The sequence below is a fragment of the Callorhinchus milii genome, unplaced genomic scaffold (assembly GCF_018977255.1).
Source record: "Callorhinchus milii isolate IMCB2004 unplaced genomic scaffold, IMCB_Cmil_1.0 Scaffold3, whole genome shotgun sequence".
Taxonomy (NCBI): Eukaryota; Metazoa; Chordata; class Chondrichthyes; order Chimaeriformes; family Callorhinchidae; genus Callorhinchus; species Callorhinchus milii.
This window is the reverse complement of record NW_024704744.1, coordinates 63310759-63338388: the sequence shown is the minus strand read 5'-3', so window position 1 is coordinate 63338388 and position 27630 is coordinate 63310759. Positions and strand designations below refer to the sequence as shown.

Sequence of the window (27630 nt, the reverse complement as noted above, 5' to 3'; positions counted from 1 at the left end):
CTGTGTGGAGTAAGGAAACTTGCCCAAGGTTTCGCCCTCTGCCTGGAATTGAACACAGGTCTCTCGCTTGCAAAGCGAGTGCTCCAACCACTGAGCTACAGGACTCCATTATTCCTATGTGTAAGATGTTATGTAATGTTAAGAGGGCTGAGCATCCTGAGCAAGTGAGTGCCAGCCTTTGCCTCCCATCTTAATAGTGACGCCGCAGCTCTTTGCATACCTTCGACCCACACAGACAGTGAGGAGCAGCGCGTGTGTGTGCGTGTGTGTGTGCGTGGTGTGTCTATCTCTCTCCTCCCGCACAGACTTGACATTGATCCGCAAACCCAAGAAACGAAAGAGATGACGCTGAGCAGCGACACCCGGAGAAACGAAAGTGAAGCTAAACTGCAGCTGGGAGGAGGCTGCAGCCTCTGCTTATAAACTCAGCGAGTGAGTGTCTGTGCTGCACACAGCCCGGGGACCAGATACGGTGAGTTAGACTTATATTAAAGCTCCTGCTCTGCTCTCCCAGAGGTAGATTTGTGCCCCAAGACTCGGGCTCAGCAGAGCTCCTGGTGTTACCCCCGAGCTCTGGCCTGTGCTCAGTCACTAGCACTGTACCTGGACTTGACTTATGTGTGATTCGTGTATGATTTGTTCAGTTGAGGGTTTTTATCCATTTGTTGGGGTGGGGGGGGGGTGGGGGGGGGGAGAGGGTGAATAAAACAGTCCACAAAGGTACATTGCATCAAAGTGTCCTCAATGGGCCAGAATAAGCTGCTTTCATTTCTTGCAAAGTTTATGCTACTTTAGTAATGGAAATACTGCACTATATCTGTATTTAGTCAGCCAGGCGTCTCACATCTGTGGAAACCCATCGCAGTGTTTAAAAGCATCCAAACCAGACTGAGAGTTTCACCTATGAACAGTACTTTCACACTATGGGAATTTCTCTGGGTCTAGGATGAAGTCACATTCTCTCCCAAGAGGGACGCACCCTGCTTACCTAATTCTAGGGAGTATCAAATGTAGATTGGCAAGAGTCAAGGTTTGGAGACTCCACAGAGTGTCTACTCTGGAGTTTCACGAGCTAAAACTAGTTGCTTGAAATTGAGACTGATGTGACTCCTGCTGCTTGTCCAGCTAAGACCACCCTACCTGTTAGGGCTTTGACTTGTAGGGTTAACAGGATCTGGGTGAATACAATCCCTGCCCCCAGTGACTGGTCTGGCCTTTGACGGAGGCTCTGTTTACCTTCTTTGTCACTCTCTTCCCTCCTGTCCCGGAGGATAGTCGCTAGATGGTCATTTAACATCTGACAAGTGCAGGTTCGAGCCCTCACTAGGTGGATGGCAATGTCCTTTGAACTCCCTACAGATTCCTGGAAAGCAGCACAGCTCAGTATGAAGTGTGTGAGAGCTTTGCCACCATTGTCCTGCTCACAGCTCGGACTCACATCCTTACCCATTGAGCAATGGTTCTACCTTTTGGTGGTGTGGTGTTTGAGTTCCAGCTGCTTGCCAATCACAGCAGATTCCAAGCCCTAGACATGAGCATATATTCACAAACCCGGACTTAAGGGAATGCCTTCCAGTAGCTATTGCTACTTGAACTTCCTCATCGGCTGTTTGATGGATAAGTGCCTAGTAGGAGGACCTTTATAGGACAGCTTGTCACGTGCCAGCCACCAAGATGTGCTACAACAACAACAACTTGGATTTGTATAGCGCCCTCCATGCTGGACGGTGTCTCAGAGCGTTTCACAGTAATGGATCCCGGGTCCGAGCCAGGGGGAGGGGGAGGAAGGTGACCAAAGGCGCAGTCGAAAAGAAAGGTCTTCAGCAGAAACCTGAAAATAGGAAGAGAGGGGGTGAGGCGAAGGGAGTGAGGGAGTTCCAGAGCCTCAGGGCATAGTGGCTGAAGGCATGGCCGCTGAGGGTGGAGCGGAGGACTCGGGGGACGAGGAGGAGGCCAGACCCGGAGGAACGAAGGCAACTGGGTACTGTTTTGAGGAGAGAGGAGGTCAGAGAGGTAGGGGAGTGCAGAGGAGTGCAGGGACTTGAATACAAGGGTGAGGATCTTGAAATCGATCCTCTCTGGGACAGGCAGCCAGTGCAGTCTGGCAAGGACTGGGGTGATCGGGGAGCGGAGTTTCGTGCGGGTGAGAATGCGGGCGGCAGAGTTTTGAATGATTTGGATTTTATGGATGGTAGTGGATGGCAGACCGGCGAGGATGGACGCTAGAGTAGTCCAACCGAGAGGTGGTGCAAGTGGTGCAAGTCCAATGTGTGAATCCAGGCTGACTGAGGGGCTTTGGTAAATATGTTTGCTGTGAAGGTGGCTCTTCCGCCAGGATGGTAATTTACTGAAATATTATGAATAGGTTATACTCATAGGTACTTATTAATGTAACAATATGTGGCTGCTATTTTTGCTACTGATAGTTCATCATTTTCCACAGATGTGCTTTGTCCATTTTGACTTGAGATTCCTCTTACTTTTGCAGTTGATACAAGGAAATGGCAGTTTCATTAGCACCAAACTCTGATATCCCTTGTAAATACACAGAAGCACTTAACGCATATGCAGCTGAAGTTGCACTGAATTTGGAATGGGGGAACTTTTCTCAAAGTGGACCATCTCATGACCCTACGTAAGTAGACCCTGGTATTCTGTGAGTGACCGTTTTAGCAACCAATGTCCAGGTATGAATAATTTTCTCTTCTATGAGGTCTGGATAGTTTGTTCTAAAATCTCAATCATTTTTGTTGCCTTTCTGTAAAAGCTCTTCAATTTATCTATGCTCTTTTTACTTGGGATGGTCAAAATGCAATTGTTTATTTGGTTTATGGTGCCATGTTGCTATTGTTGTTGTAATTATTATTCTAGTGCATGATCCATAATGTTGACAATTGCTTCACATTCATTGGCTAGTGTGCAAAGTGAGGTAGATGTGTAATAATCCACTTTGTGTGTGTTTGTGTGCGTGCGTATGATCAATAATAATATAATAATAATCCTTGCATTTGAAATAGCGCCTTATCAATGAGATTTAGGAGGTACAAGAGCCAAAGCCCTAATGGATAAGGTGATAGACAAGTACCATGAAATATACCAGTCCATCATGCTAGTAAGGTATTATTGTCATTCTTTATCAAAATGGCAAACTCAAACTGATGGCTTTCCACATTAATCCACAATCTTCATTCTTCTTGTTTTCTTTTCACTGATTGTTTTCTAACTTTAATCAAACTTCTCTCTTGTAAGTTTTGTGTTCATTTATTCCATATTTCTGAACCTGCTTTTTTCTCACTATTCTACATTTTCTCTGCCATGCTCTTTACGTCAATTCTCTTGCTTTTTATATAAATATATATATAAAATGAATGTGTTTATATTTTTTCTTCCTTTTCTGAAGTTTGCTTATTTCTCTGGCTGTTGCTAATTTTGCCTTGCTTTATGATTCCTGTAGCTCAGTGGTTAGAGCACTCGCCTTGCAAGAAAGACACCTGGGTTCAATTCCAGGCAGGGCGAAACCTTGGGCAAACCTTGGACATCTAATTTTGGCCAGCGCACTGCTTCTCCTCCCATTGCCTCTGAAGTTCATACCTTGTTTGCTGTCATTATAATAATAATAATAATTTGGTCACTCAATCCATGATTGTTTGTTGGACACTGCTGTGCGCAATTGGTTGCTGTGTTTCGCCAACTAAATATACAGTCAATTCATTTTACGATATATTCTGTGAAGCGCTTTGAGACGTCTTGTAGACATGATAAGGCGCTATATCAAATGCAAAGGTTATTATTAATTTAACAGAATGAAATCTGAAAGGAAAATAAAAGACAAGATCTACAGTTAAACCCACAAGTATAAAAATTGGAAAAAGAATGGAAAGTTCTAGGAAGACTAAGAGTAGGGAAATAACGTACAAGACCAAAGAATTGAAGCATTTGGAGAAGGTAAAACAAATAACCTGAAATAAAAAATTATACAAAATACTTTTTACATTAAAAGAACAGTGTTTTTTCAGTGCAGGAACACAAATCTATTTTTCCTTGTAGGATCTTGGCTGCACCTTGATTCTACAGTGCTCTGAGTTTCATAACTGATATTCTGTGAATGTAATTACATTGCCCTTTGATTCTGTGAATTCAGATAATTTATGGATAAGAAGAGGAGGGGTACTAGCACAGATTCCTAAATTCCCTCCATTCAATACCTACTCCCCAGTTCACCCAAGCTCCTCTTTGATAACCATTCTCTGCCTCATTTCCTTTAACCAGTGTCATTCCATGCTTGTTTTACCTTTCATACCCACTGAAGTCGCTTTGTAAAGGAGTCTCTCATGTGCTACTTTATTGAAGGCTTTTGGAAATCTATATACCCTGCATTATGTGGCTTCCCACTGTCAAACTGGCATGTCACATCCTATTAGAAATTGAGAATTAATAGGAACCTGATCAAGTTGAGAATTAATAGGAACCTGATCAAGTTGAACTATATTTAGATTTCAAAACAGCAAACTATAACCCAAACTTCAGTTGTTATCCCTGAATGCATCTGTGTCAGTTTTTCACAGTATCTTTGCGTATGGCTTAGCTGTGAAAGTTTGGGAGTATTGAAACCACTAAGAAAACCTAAATTAGGAGAGACACTTTCATCCCATAAATCAGGGGCAGGTGAAAGGCCGGTGTAATAATGCAAAACATTATCTCGTTTCTTGAAGATCAGTGATTTGGTTAGTTCTGAAGCTGGTATCTTATAACCTATGTTGTAATGGGTTCCAGCTACCATCTATTGCGTCTTGCAAGTTGGCCATTTATTGCATGTGAGACAAGGTGGTATTGGGGAGCTTGATCCTCTCCTGTTGTCCACTTTTGAGCAGCATCAGTAGACACTGATTGTAAGCAGGAACCTGTCTGTTAGATTTTCGCTCTCAACTTACTCAGGAGATGCTGAGGTCAATTGTTCTGCTCACATTACAGCCCAGGCTCAGGTCAGCTAGCTCAGCAGAAGTCGTAGATTGAATTTAAGATTTTTCTAGTCTACGTCTTCTTACCAACAAAGATTCCATTCCCTCACTGTGAGATTCCATTCCCTACAGCTGTGTTACGTACTGTTTTAAAGTTAGCGACTAGCACTCAAGGTTAAGAATCTTATCATTTTCTCTAGAATAATCCATGTTGCATAAGTCATACTACATGCAATACAAAATGTATACATGCTTCTAACCTTTGTACATTCTGCTTTACTTTAGGTTTTTCATAAAAGTGAATGCTGGGAATGACATATCTGCTGAAGGCCAAGGCAAAAACAAGAAGGAAGCAAAGAACAGTGCAGCTAAGATACTGCTCGAGATATTAAAACAAAAATATCCAATTGATAGTTATGTGAGTAGCGTTTGTGTGGCACTACATTTCAATGATATTTTATAATAATTACAATCTAATTTCTGTTAAAACCTGGAGGTCCACAAAAAGAGATCCTGCAAGAGATTGATACAGTTGACCACTATCCACCTCCACCGCCTCTCCTCTCACCTTCATGGTTCTATCCTTGAATGGTTCAGATCTTTCCTCTCACTTCACCGTCTCCACTTCATCTCGGCTTCTGCTCTAGCCCTCGCACCGTCTCGTTTGGCATTCCTCAGGGCTCTGTGCTTGGTCCCCTCCCCTTCAATATCTATGTGCTCCCTCTTGGCGACATCATCCACAGACATGGGGTCATCTTTCACAATTATGCGGATGACATCCAACTGTACCTCTCTGCCTCCACCCTTGACTCCAGGACCACTGCTGTCCTCACAGAATGTCTGTCAGACATCAAGTCCTGGATGAGAGCTAACTTTCTACAGTTGAACATCAACAACAACAAGATTCCATTTATAAAGTGCCTTTCACGTCAGGAGGACGTCCCAAGGTGCTGCACAGTTGGGACCGAGGCCCAACAAGACAGCTGCACAGTTGGGACCGAGGCTTGGAACAAGACCGAGGCTCTACTGATTGGCTCCTGTCAGTGCCTCCTCACCTCAGGCGCTGACAGTATCACCATCCAAGGATGGTGCAGAGGGTATCATAGCTGAGCCTGACCTCTACTCACCTGGCTCTGACATGCACAAATACAGGGTACTGGCTGTTTTTNCCTCTGTAACCCTGGAAAAGATGCGTCTAATTTAGCCCTGGCTGAGACCAGCAAACTCAGCACGGACTAGGATTCGAACCAGTGAGCTCTCAGTTTGTAAGCTGCATCTCTATCCAATAAACCATCAAATCTGCCATTCATAGAATTATCAGTAAAATCTTAAAACAAGTAATCCTGAACCATTTCAACTAAAATTAGCTGGGCAAAAGGATTTCCTTATGATTCTGCAAAGTTTTGCCATTGGAGATTGTGGCCAAAGGGATGCAGTAAGCCAATGCTTTCTCAACTGCTTCACCAGGACATGGCCTGGTTTGTGGCTTTGCATGAGATTAGCATAGTGATGAGTTTTCACATGTTTCAGATACCTGGCTGACCAAAACAATGGATGTAGATACAGATGTGATCCTTTCTAATTTGTTTTTACTGCAGGCTCGTGACAATGTGTCTCGCACACCATCGCCAGCCAGCACGATAAATTACATCAGCATGCTCAATGAGTACTCGCAAAGGATGAGGACACCAATTCAAGTCAGCTGTCGACAGTTGGCGACCGGAATGGATCACAAGCCAAAGTAAGCATTTTTAAAAAATAAATAAGACCAGATTGCTCTGGTTTTATTTCCTCTCTCTCCCCTCATACTGCCGAACACTCTGTCAAGTGGTCTTACAGTATCTTTTCTCCCTGCTCTGTGCAACTCAGTTGAGGATAAATGGAAATCCCTAAAGAACATTATGCAGGACGAGTATATACTCAGTCCAGTAGGGGCAAAATAAATAAAAACACTGCACAGAAAGAAGTTAAAAATAGATTAGGGAACCCAAGGGAGAACTGGAAAGGGAAATAGCAGCAAATGCAAAATCTAACGTACCCATAGTTTTTTCAATATTACAATATAAGAGGGTAGTAAGGCAAGATGTTACAACAACAACTTACATTTAAAGGATGCCCTTCACGCATAATAGTGTCCCAGAGCTCTGACTGTGGCGGAGTCTGACCCCGAGCCAGGGGAGAGAGAGGGCGGAGGTGACCGTAAACATAATCAAAAAGGGGTAAGCAAATCGGATAGGTAGGGAGGTGCGAAGGCATTAAGGGATTTGAAAACAAGTGAGAGGATCTTGAAGTCGATCCATTTGGTAATTGGGAGCCAGTGCAGCCTGGCAAAGACTGGTGTGATGCAGGTCCGGAGTTTTGTGCTGGTTAGTATCCGGGTGGCAGAATTCTGAATTGAATTTTGTTGAAAAGTCCAGCTGCGAAGTGACAAAGGTGTGGACGAGGGTTTGGTGGGGGTGTGAGAAACCCTTAAGGATTCAAATGTGCACACTTCATATCTATGTGATGATCAACAATGTACCTGTTGTCCCATGACAGATTTGGTTGTACATACTCAGTCAATGGCAAAAAATATCCCGAATGTTTTGGTAAAAATAAAAATGAGGCCAAACGAGAAGCAGCAAGACAAATGTATGAAGAAATCTATGAAATTCATTCGCCTCAATCGCCTCCACAGGTAGGAGAGCAGATAAGTGTAAATACTTGATTAAGGTGCCCAATTACAAAATCGAATACTGTACTGTGCAGATTGGGAAGAAATGCCTAAAACTTAATGGACCAAAGTTTTGAATTTCAGTTATAATTCTACTGCCAATTTTGTACTGTTTATTTTCTACCCCGAGCTTGTAATTGCATTGTTTTGTATAAAATTGGCTCCTGGTTCTACTTTATTGTCTCAAATAACTGTTGAGCTGCACAAAACATCCTAGTCTAGGTGTCGCTTTTGGGTGGGAACTGGCGTGATCGGTCTCTAGACAATTAATGTACATTCCACAAGTGATGCAAATCAAACTGGCAGAAGAAAATGTGAAATCTTGTTTTCATTTCTTGTTGAAACCTTATAACTTTTGATTTTTGTTTTGTAAACTTCTCTTGAAGAAGATCTGTTTCTTAATGTAAGGCAATAAAAAAAGGCACAGATTTTTTGGTGTCTCCAACACACCACTTATTTAAATGTATTTCTTCATTAGATGTTACATTAAAGTGGATGCAAGGGGTGGCTTTTTAAACATCTAGAAAAAACATTCAGTGAAGTCACTTGAACCTGGCGAACTACTTTGGCTGTGTAATAGGCTTTCTTGGTATTTGATACCTATTACCTATTGTAGTTCACATGATTGGATTCCTGCTGGTGCTGTTTTCCAGTTAGCATGGCACAAAATCAACTGCCCGGCCAGTCAGAGATGGCTACTGCTTTGAAGCAAATGGAGCCCAACAAGTATAACAGCCCCTCACTGACTGAGGCGATGAGTGGATCCAAACTTTAATGCCTCCACATTTCTGAAAATATAATACATATTTTGATAGAGGCAATAAATATAACTCTTATTTCCTGAAAGAGTTGGGGTGGGGGGGTGCTTTGAGCAGAAGATACAGCACTCGCTCTTGACTTTCCTCTTTAATCAGTAGCTCTCTTTATGCCACAATGTAATTCTATATAAAATGAGTACTGTTTGGGCTGCAACATGAGCAGAGTAGAGGGGGAGGTCTTTCAGTCTTTAAGCCTGCCCTGCCATTTTATTTGCATCATCCTGAGTTCGCTTTTTTTTAACAAAAGCCCTCCCTGTTCATGCTGCACAGCACCCGATGTTGAGAATGTTGTGGCTTCCCATTCGGCTGCAGGTAAAGCTTTGAGAAACCCATTTTAAAGGGAACCAACATTTTGTGGCATAGATTAAGAAGAAGCCAGATGGCTCAGCCCAGCAGTTAGGAACACAAATGCCTACACTTAAGAGCGAAGTAGGGTTCCATTTGATGTAAGAAGGGAACAGATGTAGATTTCGTTTAGAGACTTTGAGTAGAGTCTGGATTGAACAAAGTGCTATAACACCATGAATAAATTTTCAACTCTTATCCACTGTGCCCTAGATTTCCTTCTGGGTTCATTTGTGATCATTCTTCTTCGGTGTCACCAAACTCATCTTTTGGCTCTAATGCCTTTAACTTTGCAGTTTTATTAGTGTTGCTTGCGTTCCTAGTTCTTCTTGAGAAAAAGGTTGACAATGGAAATTAAGTAAAATACTGGGAAGCAGTTCTTCCTTTAATTTTACAGTAATACAGAAGGAAGGAATGATCTAATTGCAGCTAGTTTCCCAACCCTTAAAAACATGTTTTTATATAAAGGCTGCTAGATTCTAATGTCTTCTGTATTTTCTCCCCTTATTGATAAGAACCTGGTAAAAGCTTTACCTGATTTAACGAGGAAACAGGAGCTGCAGCACGCTCCAGAAGGAGCTGCTAACTTGGTTTCGGAACCTGCCACAAGGTACGCTCGCATCTTCATGCTGTCACATTTATGCGGTCCCGGAACTCTTATCTCTTTTTTATGTGTGAATTACACGCTCCTTTCAAGTCCACTCTGAAAGGAACGATCCTACACTTCTCATTTTTTATAGGATCCGAGCCCAGTCAGAGAGATCTCACAAACTAGCCACAACACTACCTCAATCCAATACTACCCCACAGTGACAATCCAATACTACCCCACAGTGATAATCCAATACTACCCCACAGCACCAATCCAATACTACCCCACAGCGCCAATCCAATACTACCCCACAGCGCCAATCCAATACTACCCCACAGTGCCAATACAATACTACCCCACAGCGCCAATCCAATACTACCCCACCGTTCCAATCCAATACTACCTCACAACACTAATCCAATACTACCCCACAGCGCCAATCCAATACTACCCCACAGCGCCAATCCAATACTACCCCACAGTTCCAATCCAATACTACCCCACAGTGCCAATACAATACTACCCCACAGCGCCAATCCAATACTACCCCACTGTTCCAATCCAATACTACCTCACAACACTAATCCAATACTACCCCACAGCGCCAATCCAATACTACCCCACAGCGCCAATCCAATACTACCCCACAGTTCCAATCCAATACTACCCCACAGTGCCAATCCAATACTATCCCACAGCGCCAATCCAATACTACCCCACCGTTCCAATCCAATACTACCTCACAACACTAATCCAATACTACCCCACAGCGCCAATCCAATACTACCCCACAGCGCCAATCCAATACTACCCCACAGTTCCAATCCAATACTACCCCACAGTGCCAATCCAATACTATCCCACAGTGATGATCCAATACTACCCCACAGTGATGATCCAATACTACCCCATAGCGCTAATCCAATACTATCCCACAGTGACAATCCAATACTACCCCACAGTGCCAATCCAATACTACCCCACAGTGATGATCCAATACTATCCCACAGTTACAATCCAATGGAAATGTTTCTTTCATCCATAAAGCTTAATTTCACATCTCAGTTACCCGCACAATCTCAGATTTCCACTGATGCTTGATGCATGACATTCTTTCATTACACTTTTGGTTCCTTTCAAAACTGTTTAAACCTCAAGTCTACTTTTGTGCATAGATAATGATCCTCACCTACCAATTATTTTGCGTCTGAGAAGAGTGGTCTGCCTCGAAACCCAGTGTTGCTTGATTCTAATGCTTTTACACTGGGAGAGATATTCCCATTACAAACTAAATATCTATATTGAGGTATTTATTACACTGGTTGTGCAAAGACCTTCTTGTTCCTTGCCTCAATTGTGAGTTGTATTTTGTTGTCATTCTTATAAACGTCAATTTCTTAGAAATAGAGAAATTAGCTTTTGTCAATTGGTTACAGTGAGAGAGCAGAGAAGATTGATTCTCAACCCTGAAAAGTAATAATAATAATAATAATCCTTGCATTTGATATAGCGCTTTTCACGTCAGGAGGACGTCCCAAAGTGCTTCACAGAACACACTGTAAAGTGAATTGACTGTATATTTGTGGGCGAACGCAGCAGCCAATTGCGCACAGCAATGTCCCGCAAACAGTCGTAGATTGAAAATGACCAACTTTATTATTGTTTTTGGTTTTTGGAGGGATTATTATTAGGTGTGTGGAGTAAGGAAACTTGCCCAAGGTTTCGCCCTGCCTGGAATTGAACTCAGGTCTCTCGCTTGCAAAGCAAGTGCTCTAACCACTGAGCTACAGGACTCCACACTAACCCTAACTAGGAGCATCTGCATTAATTTGGGACTAATTTCATTAATTTTAGCAATGTGTGAAATGCTCTGATTTCCAGTGATTTTCCCTCCCCCCCCGATGAGCAACAAGTTGATTGCATTTAAAAAAAACTCCCATTAACATTTCGTAAGTAACTACATATCTGAAATAACTAGCATCTAAATATTGGAGTATAATTTAAAAGATTGGTAAAAGGAGTTGTTGATAGCTAATCTTGCAGATACCTGGGTGGGTCTCAGGCTGACTGTCTGGATCTCCCCTTGGATTCTAAACTCCTGTTTGGAGCTTCCTTTTGCTCCAATTTGGCTTAATGGAAACCAAAACCTGGGATTGGCCTTTGATGCATCCAGGTACCTGCAGGATTTGCTGTCTGCTATATTGTCGTTGCTCTGAGATATTACCCCATGTGAAGGGCATTATGTAAATGCAAGACGTACCAGTGTGTAATGCAGGTGTTTTCTTGTATGGTCAGCTCAACAGATCATGAAAAGCAAGTGGACGGGAATGAAGAAAGTGCAGCAACAATGAGTAAGGAACAAAAGTCAACAGAAAACACAGATAGGTTCACAACGGTATGGTAGATTTTCAAAAAATTTGAATGTGATGTATTTTCTGAGGCTAAATTTGTGCTGTACCTCCCTGAAGCCAAGGTTGAGATCAATTCTACAGGGTCACAAATTGATCAGTAAACAGACTCTGACTTATCCTTGATTTGATCAATTGTGAGAATAAAATCAAAACAATGTTCCCCTATTTAAAAAATATTAATTGTATAAAATTAAAATATTGTTTTCACTTTTTCAGTATATTTTCCCCTTGTCCTCCTTCCACCCCCACCCCAAAAAAAACTTTTAAAAAAAGAAAAATTTCCCTCTCTTGCTCAGCAAGTAAACTTGTCAATAAGTCAGTCACTTGCCCCCATATCACTAAAATAGTAAGGGTAGTTCTAGTTGACTTGTCCTACTTGATTCCATGGAGAGCCCCATTTTCGAATCTTACCCCTGTGATTTTTACACTGAAGTTGTGGAGAATTGGGGGAGAGTGAACCCCAACCCTGCTGCTTTGTGGTGCAACACCTTCTCTACACTGTCTCATGCATTTTACATTCTAGAAGAATGTCAGTAAAAAGGTCACCGAGCAAAGGGAACAGAGACAGTCCTGAGAATCCTAACTAATGTTGGTTCTAATCCTGTTTTCCCATGTTCCTACAATATTTGAACAGTTTTTTTTGTATGACACCTAGGAAAATCTTGTATAGCAAACATCAAAATAGTTACCAAAATCAATGTATTGTGTTGGGATTTAAAGTGATTGTGCTTGCAGTTAGTTGTCAGGACAATTCTTTGTCTCACATGGGTAAACAAATTAAGAGAGTCTGTGGGATAAATGCCACTTCAAGAGTTTTTTTGACAAGAAACTTGTTCCTTTCCTGCGTTGTTTGCGAGTTATTTTGCTCTTGGATTTGCTTGCAGGTTGAAGTATTTATGCTGCTCAGTTGTGAAAACATAGTGGATAGTATTGAGGTTTCACATTGGTTGTAACCAGCCAGGTGAGCCATAATCGAGGCCAATATTAATTATTGAACAGACTGCCTGGTGCATCATTGAGACTTGGAGGAGTAGATGTGCCTTCAACCTTGAGTCCCCTAATGGATAGGATGATTCTGGTTGGACATGTACCATGAAACGTACTAGTTTTCTTGCATATTCTGACAAACCACACATCTATTTCAAGAAAAAGTAGGTAGATATAAAAGTTTGTACCTCAGGATAGGATTTTAGGTTCTCATTGAGGAATCATTTGCAGTACAGGAAAATGAAGCTGTGTGTCTAACAAAGTGTCTTTGTTCCGTGACCCTATCCCCCCCATCCTCGCCCGACTCCACTGGCTTCCCTTCACACAGAGGATACAGTTCAAGATCCTGGTCCTCACCTTCAAAGCCCTGCATGGTCTTGCTCCCCTGTACCTCTGCAACTTCCTAACTCCCTACCATCCCGTTCGCTTCTTCCGCTCAGTGGGCTCTGGCCTGCTTGATGTCCCCCGCCTCGCTCGCCGCACTATTGGCGGACAGGCCTTCCACCACTCTGCACCCACCCTCTGGAACTCCATCCCGCAGTCCCTCCACCTCGCCCCCCTCTCTTGCCACCTTCAAGACCCATCTCAAGACCCTGCTCTTTGACCGTGCTTTCAAACTCGCTGCTTCCCCCCCCCGCCCTCCACCCTCCCCGATCCCGACCCCCAGCTCGGGTCCCAAAGCCTCTCTGTCCAGCACCTTGGGATGTCCTCCCGATGTGAAAGGCGCTTTACACATGTAATTTTGTTGTTGTTGCCATCTTAATGGCTTTCTCAATTCCTTACCTGTAATAAAGGACAGAACGCTTTTGTTTAGCATAAGGACTAAACTAGCTTAATTTTCCCTCTTCCTGAGGATAATCTGGCATAAGGAGGAGCTCAAAATGAACTTTGTGCTTTTTTTAAACTAAACTACAGGTGTCCTGTGATGAAAATAAAAGTCAAGGAATGACCTCGAGCTCCCAAAATTGTATTGGAGAGTTGAATCAATATTGCCAAAAGTTGAAATACAGTTATGATATTATAGAGGTTGGCAAGTCTGGTCCATCCCACAATCTAGTGTAAGTATGTCAAAAAACACATTATCACTTAATTCGCTTCATGGCTGTTTGTGGGACTTTGCTCTGCATAAATTGGCTACCGCGTTCACCTACAAAATACACAGTTGCTACACGATACAGTAGAAGCTTGTGAAACGTTTTGAGACGCCCTACTGATTTGACAGGTGCTTGTTCAAATGCAAGGATTATTATAATAAATGTGATTGTAAGAAATAGGAAATTACAGAGTTAGCAGTTGGAATTAGTTAGGAACAGCACTAGGGGGATAGGGAGAGGGCATGAGGAGGCTCAGGTGTTTAATAATACAGTAAAACTCACATAAGTCATATCAGTTGGGACCATAACATTTAATATGACTTGGATGAAGTCTGAATTGTAGGCAAACTTGTATTAGTCGTATAAAATCCGATTTAGTCAATAATCACCACTGGGCATGAGTAATTCAATGCAGCCGGTACGTGCGCATGAGGTTACGGGTCAAGACCATGTTTCCCGCAATTCATCTTTGTCATCTTTCCTAAAATTGGCTGCCCACAATTGGACAAAATTCTCCAACTGTGGTGTAGCCAATGGCTTCTCTTTGTTTTATAATCCATGTCTCTCTTTATCAACTTAGAATCCCTATCATTTAACCCCTAATTCTCTCAGCTTATTTCAGTTCTTTCTAAAGTTTTACCATTTAATGTATGTTTCCTCCACTTATTCTTCCTCTTCAAATCAATCGGCATTTCCCTTCAATCTTTTTCCAAAAATCTATTCCATGACCTCCTTCATTTGCTGATATTGCCCCTTTTTACTGTATTCCCACGCTATGTCTTTCATTCTGTACCTCTTCTGAGTTATTATCTGTTTCTGAGAAACATTTCTGATAATGATTCATTTCCTTAATTTAGATTGACTTGTAAAGTGGTGGTGAATGGCTGTGATTATCCAGAGGCCTCTGGGAAGAGCAAGCAGGAGGCCAAACAGAAAGCGGCAAAACTTGCTTTGGAAGCTCTTGAGGTACTTCTTCTAGACTATTTTTAATACCTGCTTGAACCTTGTGTCCAAGTCAGCTTGTTTTACAGGAACACAATAGCCAACTTGAAGTATGATTCAAGTTTACCTGCCTAATTTACCTGATACGACTTTACCTGCCTAATTTAATAGTTCAAATTAGCACAATAGATGAATATGGAAAATAAAGGATTGATTTTTTTACTATACCTATTCAGGATCATTCAAGAAGGTCAGTTTATATTAAGTTTATTACTACTAATAATACTTAATAATAATTCTCTATTCGATATAGCCTCTGACCAAGACACCTCAAAATGCTTCACAGGATACAGTGTAAAGTGGTGTGACTGTTTTGTGGGCAAAAGTTTGGGGCCTTTTTATATGGCAAAGTGCAAACGATTTACTGGGAAATTAACTCTGTCTACAATGTGTACAGATTTCCCTGTTATTGGAAGAAAGATCCCTTTCCTCATATCCCATCACACACAATCCACAAATGTAATTAATGTCTAATCATGTAGCATGGGTTTAGGAATTCCATAATTTCTTCAGTTGCTCTTAACACTCAGTGTAGCATATTTCACCTTTCAATGCACTCTATATTACCTTCCACTCTAGTCTAGCACTCTATAGAAGGCTCTCTATTACTCCTGAAGTCACCCAGTTCTCTTTTTGAAATTCAACTTTCATTTGAATAGCTTAGAAGAAGTTCTAGAAATCTAGAGATTTATATTAACTAAATATACACTTCTAAATAACATGGATCACAGGCTGTTAAATTGATTTATACAGTGCAATATTCGAGAAGAGAAAAGAGTTTCTTCCAGTTTCCTGGACAACAAATCCCCCAAATAAAATAGGTCATTCACTTCATGGCTGTTTGTGCGACATTGCTGTGTGCAAGTTGGCTGCTGCATTCATCCACAAAATACACAGTAAATCCACTTCACAGTATATCCTGCAGAGCACTTTAAGATGTCTCAACAATGTGATGAGGCATTATCAAATGCAAGGATTATTAATACTATTCTTACAATATGTGCAAGGTTCCAATAGGATAAATTCAGCGTGACGTGTTGCAATATCAAATTTATTTTCTGGTGTTCTTACTTACTTTATTTAAATAATTCTGATCCACAGAAGCAGGAAATGTCCGTTTCAACAAATGTATATTCCACATCAGGCCAGTACACATCAATCAACAGTTCAACAAGTTCAAACTTGTAAGTACTGTAGATAGAAAGTGCAATGAGTAATTCTATTTAATGTTAGCAGCGTATAATCACCGGTCAATCACCAGCTTTAAGTCTTGAAGCTTAGTGGTTAGAGCACTTGCCTTGCAAGCGAGAGGACTTGGGTTCAATTCCCAGGCAGGGCGAAAAATTGGGCAAGTTTCCTTACTCAACACACTTTTGTTTACCTAGCTTCCCTGGTTGTTAGTCGATTGGTGGATCGCTTTTCTGGGAGTAATAATATCTTTAAAATAAAAATAAAAGATTTGGGCCACTCAATCCACAACTGTTTCTGGGACACTACTGTGTGCCATATTTTTCCCACAAAATATACAGTCAATTCACTTTACAGCCAGTTAATTTGAAATTTGGATTTGATCAAGAAAAAGTCAAGTACAGTCAACCACAGAACAAATTGCATTTATATAGCGTCTTTCAGGTTGGGAGGACATCCCAAGACACTGGCAATGACTGGTTTGACCCAAGCTGCAGGTTGGGATCAGGGAGGGGCAGTGGGCAAGGGAGGGTATAGGAGGGAAGATGACGGAAGGCAAGGTCATAAAGGAAGATCTTGAGACAGGCCTTGAACGAGGCAATGGATGGTCTTTATAAGTTGATTGCTCCTGATATGTGTCCCTTTATTTTTAACACATTGCCAGTACTTTTAACCAGAAATAAAAAGCTTTTGCTACTCTTGTCATTGAATTTATCATACAGGCTTGTGAGTGTGAGATTTGTGGAGGAAGAAGGGGGGGTGGGGTCGGTAATAAAGGCTCTGGCCTTTATAAGGAAATTAAAAAAAAACATTGATTGGATAATTTGTTATTCTCAGATGTTGAACATTATTGTATCTTTCAGGAATGCTTCTGAATACTTGTTTTCGACACCGGTATAGTATACTTTAAGATAAATTGGCTAATTAAATCACAGCACCTGAAAGACTTCAACTAAATGCGGCTTAAAGTGTCAAATTGTTGTATTTTATGTTGATGAGCTAGAGGTTGCTAAACTGTCTTTGGGAGTCTGAGGAACTTTCCACACTGACCCTTTTACACCCCCAATTGGTCTGCTTCTCTGTTTTTTGCTTCTCTCTTGGTGTATGGTTCTTGTGGACGGCGGCAAGAGGAAAAAGTAATAGTTATTGCGGGTTGGACTGGGGGTCGGTTAGGCTCTATGGCCTCAAGGCCATTTCCCATTCTTACAGTAATTTACATTTATATAGCGCTCTTCACCTCAGGAGAATGTCCTTAACAGTGTGCTTAACAGTCCTGGCTTGGCATCTGAGCTCAGGATGGGAGCTGAGAGAGGTTGGGAGGGGAAAGATGGTCAAAAGTGCAGTCAAAGAGTTAGGTCTTGAGACGGATCTTGAAGGAGGGAAGGGAGGGAAAGTTATTTTCTTTTATATGTTTATGTACGTGCACATATGTTGCTAGATTGTGTCTGGAGGCACTTAGTATTGTAAAATCACTATTTTTCCCTGCTCCAAATATGACTATAGTTCTGCCGATATGATTTGCATACTAATTGTTAAAATATGTTTTTTTTTAAATACATTTTATTTTTTTCTCTCTAGAAATCTAAAGGCAAAGGGAGAAGGTAACTTGATAACATTCTTCATGTCTTTTTCTGATAATAGTATTGCTAGCACGTTTTATTTTATCAATGCGTTCATCTCGCTCTCCATTGGAGCCTCATTATATTGTGGTGATTGCATTCTATAAAATCCACAGGAAACCAGTTTATAAATTGAATTTAAGAATGTTTTCATTTCGCACAATCTTAATTTTTAAGACACATTAGCTGCTATCATATGAAAGGAATATTTGTATTGACTAATGCTATTCTATGCGATCTGTCAGCTTTTCAGTGGGTCTTCCTAAATAGGCTTTGTTTTTAGATTTTGTTTACAAACTTTTTTTAGAATACTTAAGTTGAGTAATGTCGTGATTAGGATTTTTCTTTCTCTCTCAATAGAAGTATAGCTGCAAATTTTAGCTCATCTATGAATGATCCAAGCACTTCTCAGGTATAGTATAATTTTATAAATTAATTATTTTGGGGGGCAGCCGGGTGTCTGACAATGGGGAAACCATCACCATGCTTAAGAACGTCCAAACCAAACTGAGAATTAATTCCATTCACCAACCTACATATGGAAATTCCAGAGATATTTATTGAAATGGATTGTGCACTCTCTCCCTGGGAGGGCTTTGGCTTGCAGGATTAACAGAAGATGGGTGGGAGGAGTCCCTGCCACAGTGACTGGTCTTCCTTTTCAAGTCCTAACAATAAGCCAGGTTGGCTGTGCTATCATCAGCAGTGCCCTGGAATACTGCGGACTTGCCTGGCGCAGGAACCAGACCGTCACAGAGGGCTCGATTCTGACATTCCATTGCAAAGCATATTACCTTGAAGCCAGTTCAGCTCCAAGGAGACCCCATTTACCTCTCCTGCATGGAGGATACTCCCTAGTTGGTCGTTTGATATCCGACAGTATCGGTTTGAGCCCTCACTAGGTGGACGGTAGGTACTAGGAACTCCCTGGGAGCTTCCTGTTGGGTAACACAGCTCCGCATGAAATGCGTGAGAACATTGCCACCATCTTCCTGTCCACAGCTCGGGTGCACATCCCTTCTCATTGAGTGATGCTTTCACCAATTGGACATGCAAACTTGTTATCACTCACTATTTAGACTTGGCTAACCTGCTTACTGACCTGCTACATGTCGTAGTCACTGCTAAGACTTGCACGTGAAACCTAGGTTTTAAGTGTAACCTAATGAACCACAAGGAAAAACCTAAACAATAATCCCCTCCTAACCCTTAAATTTGCAGGCTGACAGTGAGGATTCCTGGGTTGAGTTTGAAGGTCCACAAGACCGGTAAGAAAAGAACGGTTTTGACTCTGTTTGATCATTCAAATGAAGTGGGTATTAATACAGTAATGCTGTATGGGGTGGATCATATTTCATGTTGACTCATCTGTAAAACTCATCACTTGCAAAGGTTGGACTAAACTGTTTGGAATATATTGTAAATAGTCTATATAATAGTTTCTAAGGATATTGCTGCCTGTGTGTGGAATGGTGTTTGCAGTGTACCCAGCCATGGGAGACAACACAGCAGAGCTTGATTCTCTCCACAGATAGCTTTTAGAGTTGGGATAACAGTTGGGAACAGGAACTCTGGCTGATGTTCCCCCTCTGTAACCAGGGCCACTGAGATCATTTGTAGAACCTTGACTGTTACCCTGTTTAGCTCAGGAGACTTACCGACCAGTATTTGAACTTGGCACATTCTTGTCTGTATGGCCTTGTCCCAAATGGTGATTTTGTCCATGAGGCTTCTCTTTTAATGTCCTCATCCTGCTCTGATCACCTCTTTGTGATATCTGTCATTCTTAAATCCTTGTTGTGCCCTGAAAATTCCATCTCTATACTATATTGGGAGGGCAATCAGTGGTTTTCTCTATGAACCTATAATTACAATCGGAAAGTCGTCCAGTTTTGTCACCTAATGTGATTAAGAAGTGGATATCATTCCAAAGTAGTGCTGCTCATGAGGTGGTGCTATGAGTTATATCGAGTAATATGGCAAGGAAATGGACTAATCAGCCCAACTAGTCCATGCTGGCACAAAAGAGTACTCCACATGTGAGTTTAAGGCTCTCTGAGACGTCACCCCACATAAAGGGCACTATATACTCCTAAATGCAATGTTGTTGAGTTAAGCCTGGGGGAAAATGAAACTTGCAATCTTTTTGACATGTAATATTTTTGTTTGCATATCGTTTGATAAAATCATTAAATGTTTCCAGATTGCACCAGGAATTTTCAGACATTCAGTATGGGCTTGGAAGTGGTGCCTTTGGCAATGTTTTTAAAGCAAAGAAGAAAATGGACAATCGTTACTATGCTGTCAAAAGCATTATCCTAAAAGATGAGTGAGTTGATCTTAGTTTTCTTAGTATGGGCTACAAAGGTAAACAGTGGGTCACATTATGCAAGTTGTGGGAACCATATGTGCGGTTTACAATTCATATGTTAACATCTGTGTACAGAGGAACTGCAGGTTCCCTTAATTATGAATATGGCAATTAAGCCAGGGCAACACATTTAGAATCGTAGAATCTTTACAGTCCAAAAATGTTAGAAAGTAAACCTGGAATAAACTGTCAATCCCTTCATCACCATTGGTGATTGAGCTTCAGTCACTACATCCCTAATCTCTGGAATTCATTCTATCACTCCGTCTCGCACTCGTTCTATATGTCTTTAAGCTTCCCCCCTTGGCCTCTGACCCCACCACTGTGAAACCGTCTGAGACCTTATCCTATGTGAAAGACCCTATATAAATCCAAGCTTTTTTTCAATTTGCTTTTACTGAATTAAACAAAGTTCCTTGTTGATCTCTTGTCTGCTTATCTTAGTGGAAAAGAGAAACGTGAAGTTGAGTTACTGGCCAGAATGTCTCATGAAAACATTGTTCGCTATTACCATTCCTGGATCGAACACAGGTAAAACTATATGTATTATATACATATGTTATTCTGTAATACTATATATGATATATACATGGGTATTAGTATATTGAGAGACCCTCCTCTTTGCCAGCGTTTCTGGTCATCTTTCTCCAACCCCACCCCCCCACATCTGCCAGCTCTATTCCAAGCCAGAGTTGTTAAGCACCTAGGGACATCCTCCTGATGTGAAAGGTGCTACATTATCTTCAGGTTTGGTTTAGTTTGTGTAAAATTTCAGAGGGTGGGAGACGCTTGTGTTTTAAAGCTATTTTGCTCTTTCTCTTTTGAAATCCGCATGAAACCTATCATGAGCTCTCTTCACTCCTGAGCTCACCCCTCTCTTGATCTCTCAGCTTCATTTCCTTGCCATTGTCCTAGGGGACAGTTAACTTTTCACTCTCCAATGGTATAGTTCCCACTACCTTCAGCACCGCTGCCATCACCTGTGGTCCTGGCCAACATTTCCCCAGGTAAAATTCACTTCATGGCTGTCTGTAACGCATTGTTGTTTGCAAATTGGCAGCTGTACTTCCAGGGAGAGAGAGCTCATTCCATTCAGGGACAGAGAAATGTATGTCACCATGTGTAGGTGGCATGCATATGTGGAATCCTGTCTGGTTTGGATACTGTTAAGCATGGTGTTGAATTTCCACATAGCTCAGACACCTGGCTGATGAAAACAAAGGAGACCATTCCTCTTGAGTTGTCACGTCACACACTCTTATGTGGGATACATCTTAAATTGCAAAACGCGCATTAAAGCTAAACTATCTAACTTGCGTGAAGATTCAATATACAATATAATTACTTTTTGCATTTTAAATTTAGTTCCAAAATGAAAAAAAATACACTTTACATTCAAATGGAGCTGTGTGAGGAACATACCTTACAAGACTGGTTGGAAACGTTTGCAAATTCAAATCGTGAAAAGGAACCTGTGTCTATATCAATATTTACTCAATTAGTAGCTGGAGTTAAATACATTCATGACCAGAAGATGATCCATCGGGACCTTAAGGTAAGAGTAAAAATATAATACATTATGCGGCTTATAACTTCCTTATGTTGTGAAAGACACTGTAGTATAAATGTACGTTGTATAAATTCAGATTGCAGTGGTGGCAAATGATTAAATCATTACATCATTGAAGCAGATCAATTGGCTCATTGAACTGCAATGATGCTAGTTCCTCCAATCCCTTTGTTCTGGACATTCTTCCCCACTCTCTGGAACTCGCTCCCAAAGCCCCTTCACCTTGCCTGTTTTCTTTTTGATCATATTGGATCTTTTGGAGTCCTGTAGCTTGGTAGTTAGAGCACTCGCCTTGTAAGTGAGAGACCTGGGCTTGATACCTGGCAGGGTGAAACGTTGGGCAAGTTTCCTTACTCCACACTCTGTTTACCTAGCAGCAAGTAGGAACCCGGTTGTTGGTCAATTGACAGATTACTTTTCCAGGGGTAATAATTTCTTATAAAAAAATTGTAAACTGGTCACTCAGTCCACAAATGTTTGTGTGCAATTGGTGGCTGTGTTTCGCCCACAAAACATAGTTAATTCACTTTGCAGTATGTTCTGTGAAGCGCTTTGAGATGTCTCGAAGACGTGATAACCTGTAGCTCAGTGGTTAGAGCACTCGCTTTGCAAGTGAGAGACCTGAGTTCAATTCCAGACAGGGCGAAACCTTGGGCAAGTTTCCTTACTCCACACGCCTAATAATAATAATCCCTCCAAAACAAAAAACAATAATAAATTGGTCATTTTCAATCTACGACTGTTTGTGGGACATTGCTGTGCGCAATTGGCTGCCGCGTTCGCCCACAAATATACAGTCAATTCACTTTGCAGTATATTCTGTGAAGCGCTTTGGGACGTCCTTCCGACGTGAAAAGCGCAATATCAAATGCAAGGATTATTATTATTATTATTTTATAAGTCGTTACATCAAATGCAAGGATTTTTATTATTATATGTTACATACATATTATATGTTTCGGTTCAACACCCTCCTACTTGCCCCTCGTTTAGAGATTCACACTGTCCCTGTAAAGGGCTTCAAGCTGTTATCCCACATGATAGGTCTGATTTCTAAATGTAAATTGGTTATACTTTGAAACGTATAGAAAATAATTAAAATTCAGTGATGAAAAACTAATTATTTAAATCAATATGCAAAACTGTGGCTGAAGAACTTTTTCTTTTGGTTTTAATACAAAGCCTGCGAACATCTTCCTCAGTGAAGGAAACAAAGTAAAGATTGGTGACTTTGGTCTTGCAGCAATTATGAATGAGAAAAATGCTCATACTGTAGATGTTGGAACACGTAAATATGTAAGCCCAGAACAGGTAAGTACAAGTAAAGACAATCTTTATGTATAAGATTTGTATCCCTTTTGTAGACTTTAGAACTATTTTTTGTAAACTTTTAGAGCTGTGAATAGTACCTAATCTAGAAATACAACATATTGGTTTCTGTCAGATTAATTACACACAGTCATAAATATGTAGAGGAAATGAATGGGAGAGGCAGTGGAGACTGACTGCATCAGTTAGATCAAAAGGAATTGGATAACTATTTAGTAAATAATTCATAGAAATAATTCACACACACTTCTCCTTGCTCAATGTCTTTATAAAGCATTTTGAGAGATTGCATTTTGATAGCTCAGTGGTTAGAGCACTCGCCTCACAAGCGAGACACCTTGGTTCAATTTCCAGCAGGGCGAAGCCTTGGACAAGTTTCTTTACTCCACATGCTTGATAATAATCCCTCAAGAAAAAAAACAATAATAAATTGGTCCCTTGAATCCATGACTGTTTGTGGGACACTGCTGTGCGCAATTGGCTGCTGCATTTCGCCCACAAATATACAGTCAATTCACTTTACAGTATATTCTGTGAAGCGCTTTGAGACGTATAGAAGACGTGAAAAGCGCCATATCAAATACAAGGATTATTATGTGTAAGTAATTGCATTTTTGTTTAAATTGTGATGTTGCCTCAGTGGTTTGTTTAGTTACAGCGCTTGTTAACTTAGTCTTCAAAGCTTAGTTTCACTGGAGGTAATATTAACCAGAATTCCCACCAGCCAGGTGTTTGGCACATCTGGAACTCCATCACCATGCTTAAGTCCAAACTGGACAGAGTTCCACATGTGTATGCTACCAACACATGGAAATTTCCCCATGTCTTGAATGAAATGTGCATATTTTCCCTGAAGACTATTGGGTGCAGGTTGGAAAGAGCCAAAGCTTGGGGACCCCCAGATTGTTGGGGTACTTGAATGGTTCAAATCATATCTCTCACACTGGCTCCACTTTGTCTCCACAAATGGCTTCTCCTCCAGTCCCCGCACCATCTCATGAGGTGTTCCTCAGGGCTCTGTGCTCAGTCTTCTCCTCTTCAACCTATATATGCTCCCTCTTGGTGACATCATCCGCAGACATGGGTTCAACTTCCACATGTGCATGAATGACACCCAACTCTATCTCTCTGCCTCCACCCTCGACTCCAGGACAACTGATGTCCTGACAGCATGTCTGTCAGACATCAAGTCCTGGGTGAGAGCAAACTTTCTACAGTTGAACATAAACAAGACCCGAGGCTCTCCTGATTGGCTCGTGCCAGCTTCTCTGCATCTCAGGCATTGGCAGGATCAGCATCTATGGATGCACACTTCACCTCACCAAGCCAGTCAGGAACCCAGGCATTTTGCTTGACCTTCATCTGTCCTTTCTCCACCATATCCATGCCATGACCCGCTCTGCCTTCTCCCAACCATATTGCCCAATTCCGCCACTGCCTCACCCTTCAGGCTGCTGAAACCCTCATACATTCCTTCATTACATTTATGCTCAGCTATGCCAACTCGCTGCTTGTCAGTCTTCCCAACTCTTTCCTCCACAAGCTGCAGGTCATCCAGAACTCTGCAGTTCGTGTCCTCTCCAGCACCAGGCTCCATGACCGCATCACACCCACCCTTGCCTGGCTCCACTGGCTCCCCATCCCTCAGAGGATCAAGTTCAAAATCCTTGACCTCACCTTCAAGGCCCTCCATGGCCTTACCCCCTCCTACCTCTCCGACCTGCTAACCCCTTTATTAACCTGTCCACTCCCTCCGCTCAGCAAGCACCAGCCTGCTCCATTTCCCTGCCCGGCTCACCCCACTATCAGCGGTCAGACCTTCAGCCTCTCTGCCCCCACCCTCTGGAACTCCATCCCACATTCCCTTTGCTTTGCTCCCTTCCTTGCCTCCTTCAAGGCACGCCTCAAAACCCTCCTCTTTGACTGTGCCTTCGGCCACCCTCTCCGCCCTCCACCCTCCCTGATACCAACTCCACATCCCTGCTCGGGTCCTAATCCCTGACTGTTCAGCGCCTTGGGACGTCCTTCCGACGTGAAAGGCGCTTTATAAATGTAATTTTGTATGTGTATTGCTGGAGTTTAACCAGCTATAACCACATAGCTTGCCATTGAAGCACTATCTGGCAAGCTTCGGTCGACTTGAGGTGAAGCAATTTTGCTTGTCTAGCTAGGATAGGGCTTTGGCTTTCACGGCTAACAGAAACTGAGTGAAGGGATTTAATAGTAGTAGTAATAATAATTCTTACATTTAACATAGTGCCTGTCACATTGGGAAGATGTTTCAAAGTGCTTCAGAGAATTTATTGGTATAGTGAATGTGTATTTGTAGGCAATTTGTGAACAACAACGTCCCACAAACATCATGAGGTGAATGATCTGAATGTGAGGATGAGGATGTTGAATTCAAGGATCTTTAATTTGGTTCATGAAAGGGGATTGCAAAATAAGACCTTTGTCTGATTATCAACAATAGAAAGTATTTTTATTTAAGATATTTCAACTATGTCATTTTTATTCAGCAAATAATATCATCGTACACCAATAAAACGGATATATTTCCGTTAGGACTGATTTACTTTGAACTTTTCTGGATATTCTGCGGCACTGGGCACGAAAAAAATGCAGTAAGTAATTAATATGAGATCATTCTGTGTGTGCATGCGTGCAAAACTTCCTTTACTGTTAATTTATCTTAAGAGCTGGTCAAGTGACATTTTCAGCAAGTCATGGGCATCTACTGATTTACACAGTCTGCACAGCACCAACGCAGACCATTTAGCCCAACTATTCCATGTTTATCCTCCATATTGGCTTATACCTTAGGGAATAGGGGGGAATAGGAGGGGTAGGGACTCAATTGGAGTATAAATACCAGCATGGAATAGTTGGGCCAAGGGGCCTGTTTCTGTGCCTTAGAACTCTATGGAACTCTGAAATTAGGCACCCAAATTATGAAGAAAGACTGCAAAAGCAGGGATTGTTCACACTGAAGAGGAGAAAACCCTACAAAATCCTGCAGGCTGGGGATCAATTGATTTCTAATAGTAAGCTTAACATTACTTAATTTAGAAAAAGCACACAAAATCTACTCATCAGTTCTTTCACTAAATGCGGCATTTACTTTCTGGCAATAAATACATCTAATCTTGCCTCACTGCAATTGCAGCACATTGATATTTCCATCTCTAAACAAATTACATTCCAGAGCTTTGTGGGCAAATCTATACGCCTAATCCCACAATTTTACGGGATTAACTGTAAAGAACAGTGACTGTGTATTTTATAGGCAAGTGCAGCAGCCAATTTGTGCACAACAATGTCCCATAAACAGCCATGAAGTGACTGCCCAATTTTATCTGGAGGATTGTTGGCCAGGATACTGGGAGAAATTCCCGTCTCTTCTCACATAGTTTGGTTTGGATAAGAAGACCCTTTGCCCATTTGATCTCAGGTATCAGCCTGGCTCAGTTGGTAGCATTCTCACCTCTGAATTGGAAGCTTGTGGGTTAAAAATCCATGCAGGAACTTTTAACTCACAGTCTGGGTTGACGCTCCCAATGCAGTGCTTGGGGGTACGTTGCATTGTTAGATGTGCTGTCTTGGAATAGGATGATATACCAAACTGCTTGTTCAGGTGGCATGTCCTAAAGGTCCCCTAGCACTACTCAAAAAGAGGAGAGAGTTTTTCCTTGTGTCTTGGTCAATAATCCCCCAAATGAAATGTGGTTACTCATTTCATTACTGTTTTGCTGTGTATAAATTGGTATGTATAAATTGGCTGCTATATTTGCCTATAAAATCACGACACTGCTGTGAAGGAGAGAAGAAATGTAGGAGAAAGCCAGTGTGACCAGAAGTACTTTACTGAATATATTCCATTAAGTGTATTTATTTTGTGTAGCTTGGGTTTGGTTTGCTGTGGACATTTGAATATGTATATAATGATGATGATTATGTGGGTGAGGTGGTATTCTCCCTGGATCTGCTAGTTCTCCTCAGGATCAGAACTTGTGCACATGTCAGGCTGTATAGACAACAAAAATAAATTTGTGCAGCGCCTTTCACGTCAGGACGATATCCCAAGGCGCTGAGAGACCACTCTATGTTAAGAGTATAATTAGTATCTCACAAATGTAAAATGCACTATTTATGAAGCATAAGTTGAATAGTGTGGAATTTAATCTTAATGGTACTGATATTGTTTTCTTAATTTATTGAGAAATGGCAGAAGATTCGATCTGGCGATTTTCCATCACCATTTCCTGAAAACTTTGAATTCCAGGTGAGGCACAACATTTGCATAATCGCTATTTTTTAAAATTGCTTTACCTCCTCAAGACGACCATTTAAGTGAATTTTCTTTCTCCTGTCTTTCTTGCAGACTAAGGTAATCAAAATGATGCTCACCAACTCTCCAGAGTTGAGACCAACAGCTGACGATGTAAAACAAATACTGAATCGTGGTTTACAGGAAGAATCGAAAACCATTTAAACAGATTATTCTGAGGAGAACTGCGGGTCGGATAAACAGCCTCGGAGTGTTGGTTGAATCCATCAGTGATCATCTCTAGTTTAATTATTTCTAAACAATCAAATCATGACATTATCATGGTGTACTTTCCATTTAATATGC

At 41.4% G+C, this 27630-nt stretch overlaps 1 protein-coding gene across 1 annotated transcript; it reads left to right on the top strand.

Annotated features, from left to right (window-relative positions):
• Window positions 1-293: 293 nt before the first annotated feature.
• LOC103187174 (interferon-induced, double-stranded RNA-activated protein kinase) lies at window positions 294-27630 on the top strand. Its single transcript, XM_007909715.2, has 21 exons — window positions 294-472; window positions 2489-2635; window positions 5244-5376; window positions 6557-6699; window positions 7497-7635; window positions 9350-9444; window positions 11722-11821; window positions 13740-13882; window positions 14776-14884; window positions 16022-16104; window positions 16972-17002; window positions 17687-17709; window positions 18088-18139; window positions 18949-18995; window positions 19931-20056; window positions 20543-20629; window positions 21464-21653; window positions 22851-22979; window positions 25517-25621; window positions 27217-27279; window positions 27379-27630. Exons 2-21 carry the CDS (start codon window positions 2502-2504, stop codon window positions 27487-27489), a joined length of 2043 nt encoding a protein of 680 aa, XP_007907906.2. The 5' UTR covers window positions 294-472; window positions 2489-2501; the 3' UTR covers window positions 27490-27630.

Coding starts and splice junctions, on each gene's coding strand:
- LOC103187174 (XM_007909715.2), top strand. CDS start 2,502: ATGGCAGTTTCATTAGCACCAAACTCTGATATCCCTTGTAAATACACA. Junction 7,636..9,349: donor CGCCTCAATCGCCTCCACAG/GTAGGAGAGCAG, acceptor CTTATTGATAAG/AACCTGGTAAAAGCTTTACC. Junction 17,710..18,087: donor TCTAAAGGCAAAGGGAGAAG/GTAACTTGATAA, acceptor CTCTCTCAATAG/AAGTATAGCTGCAAATTTTA.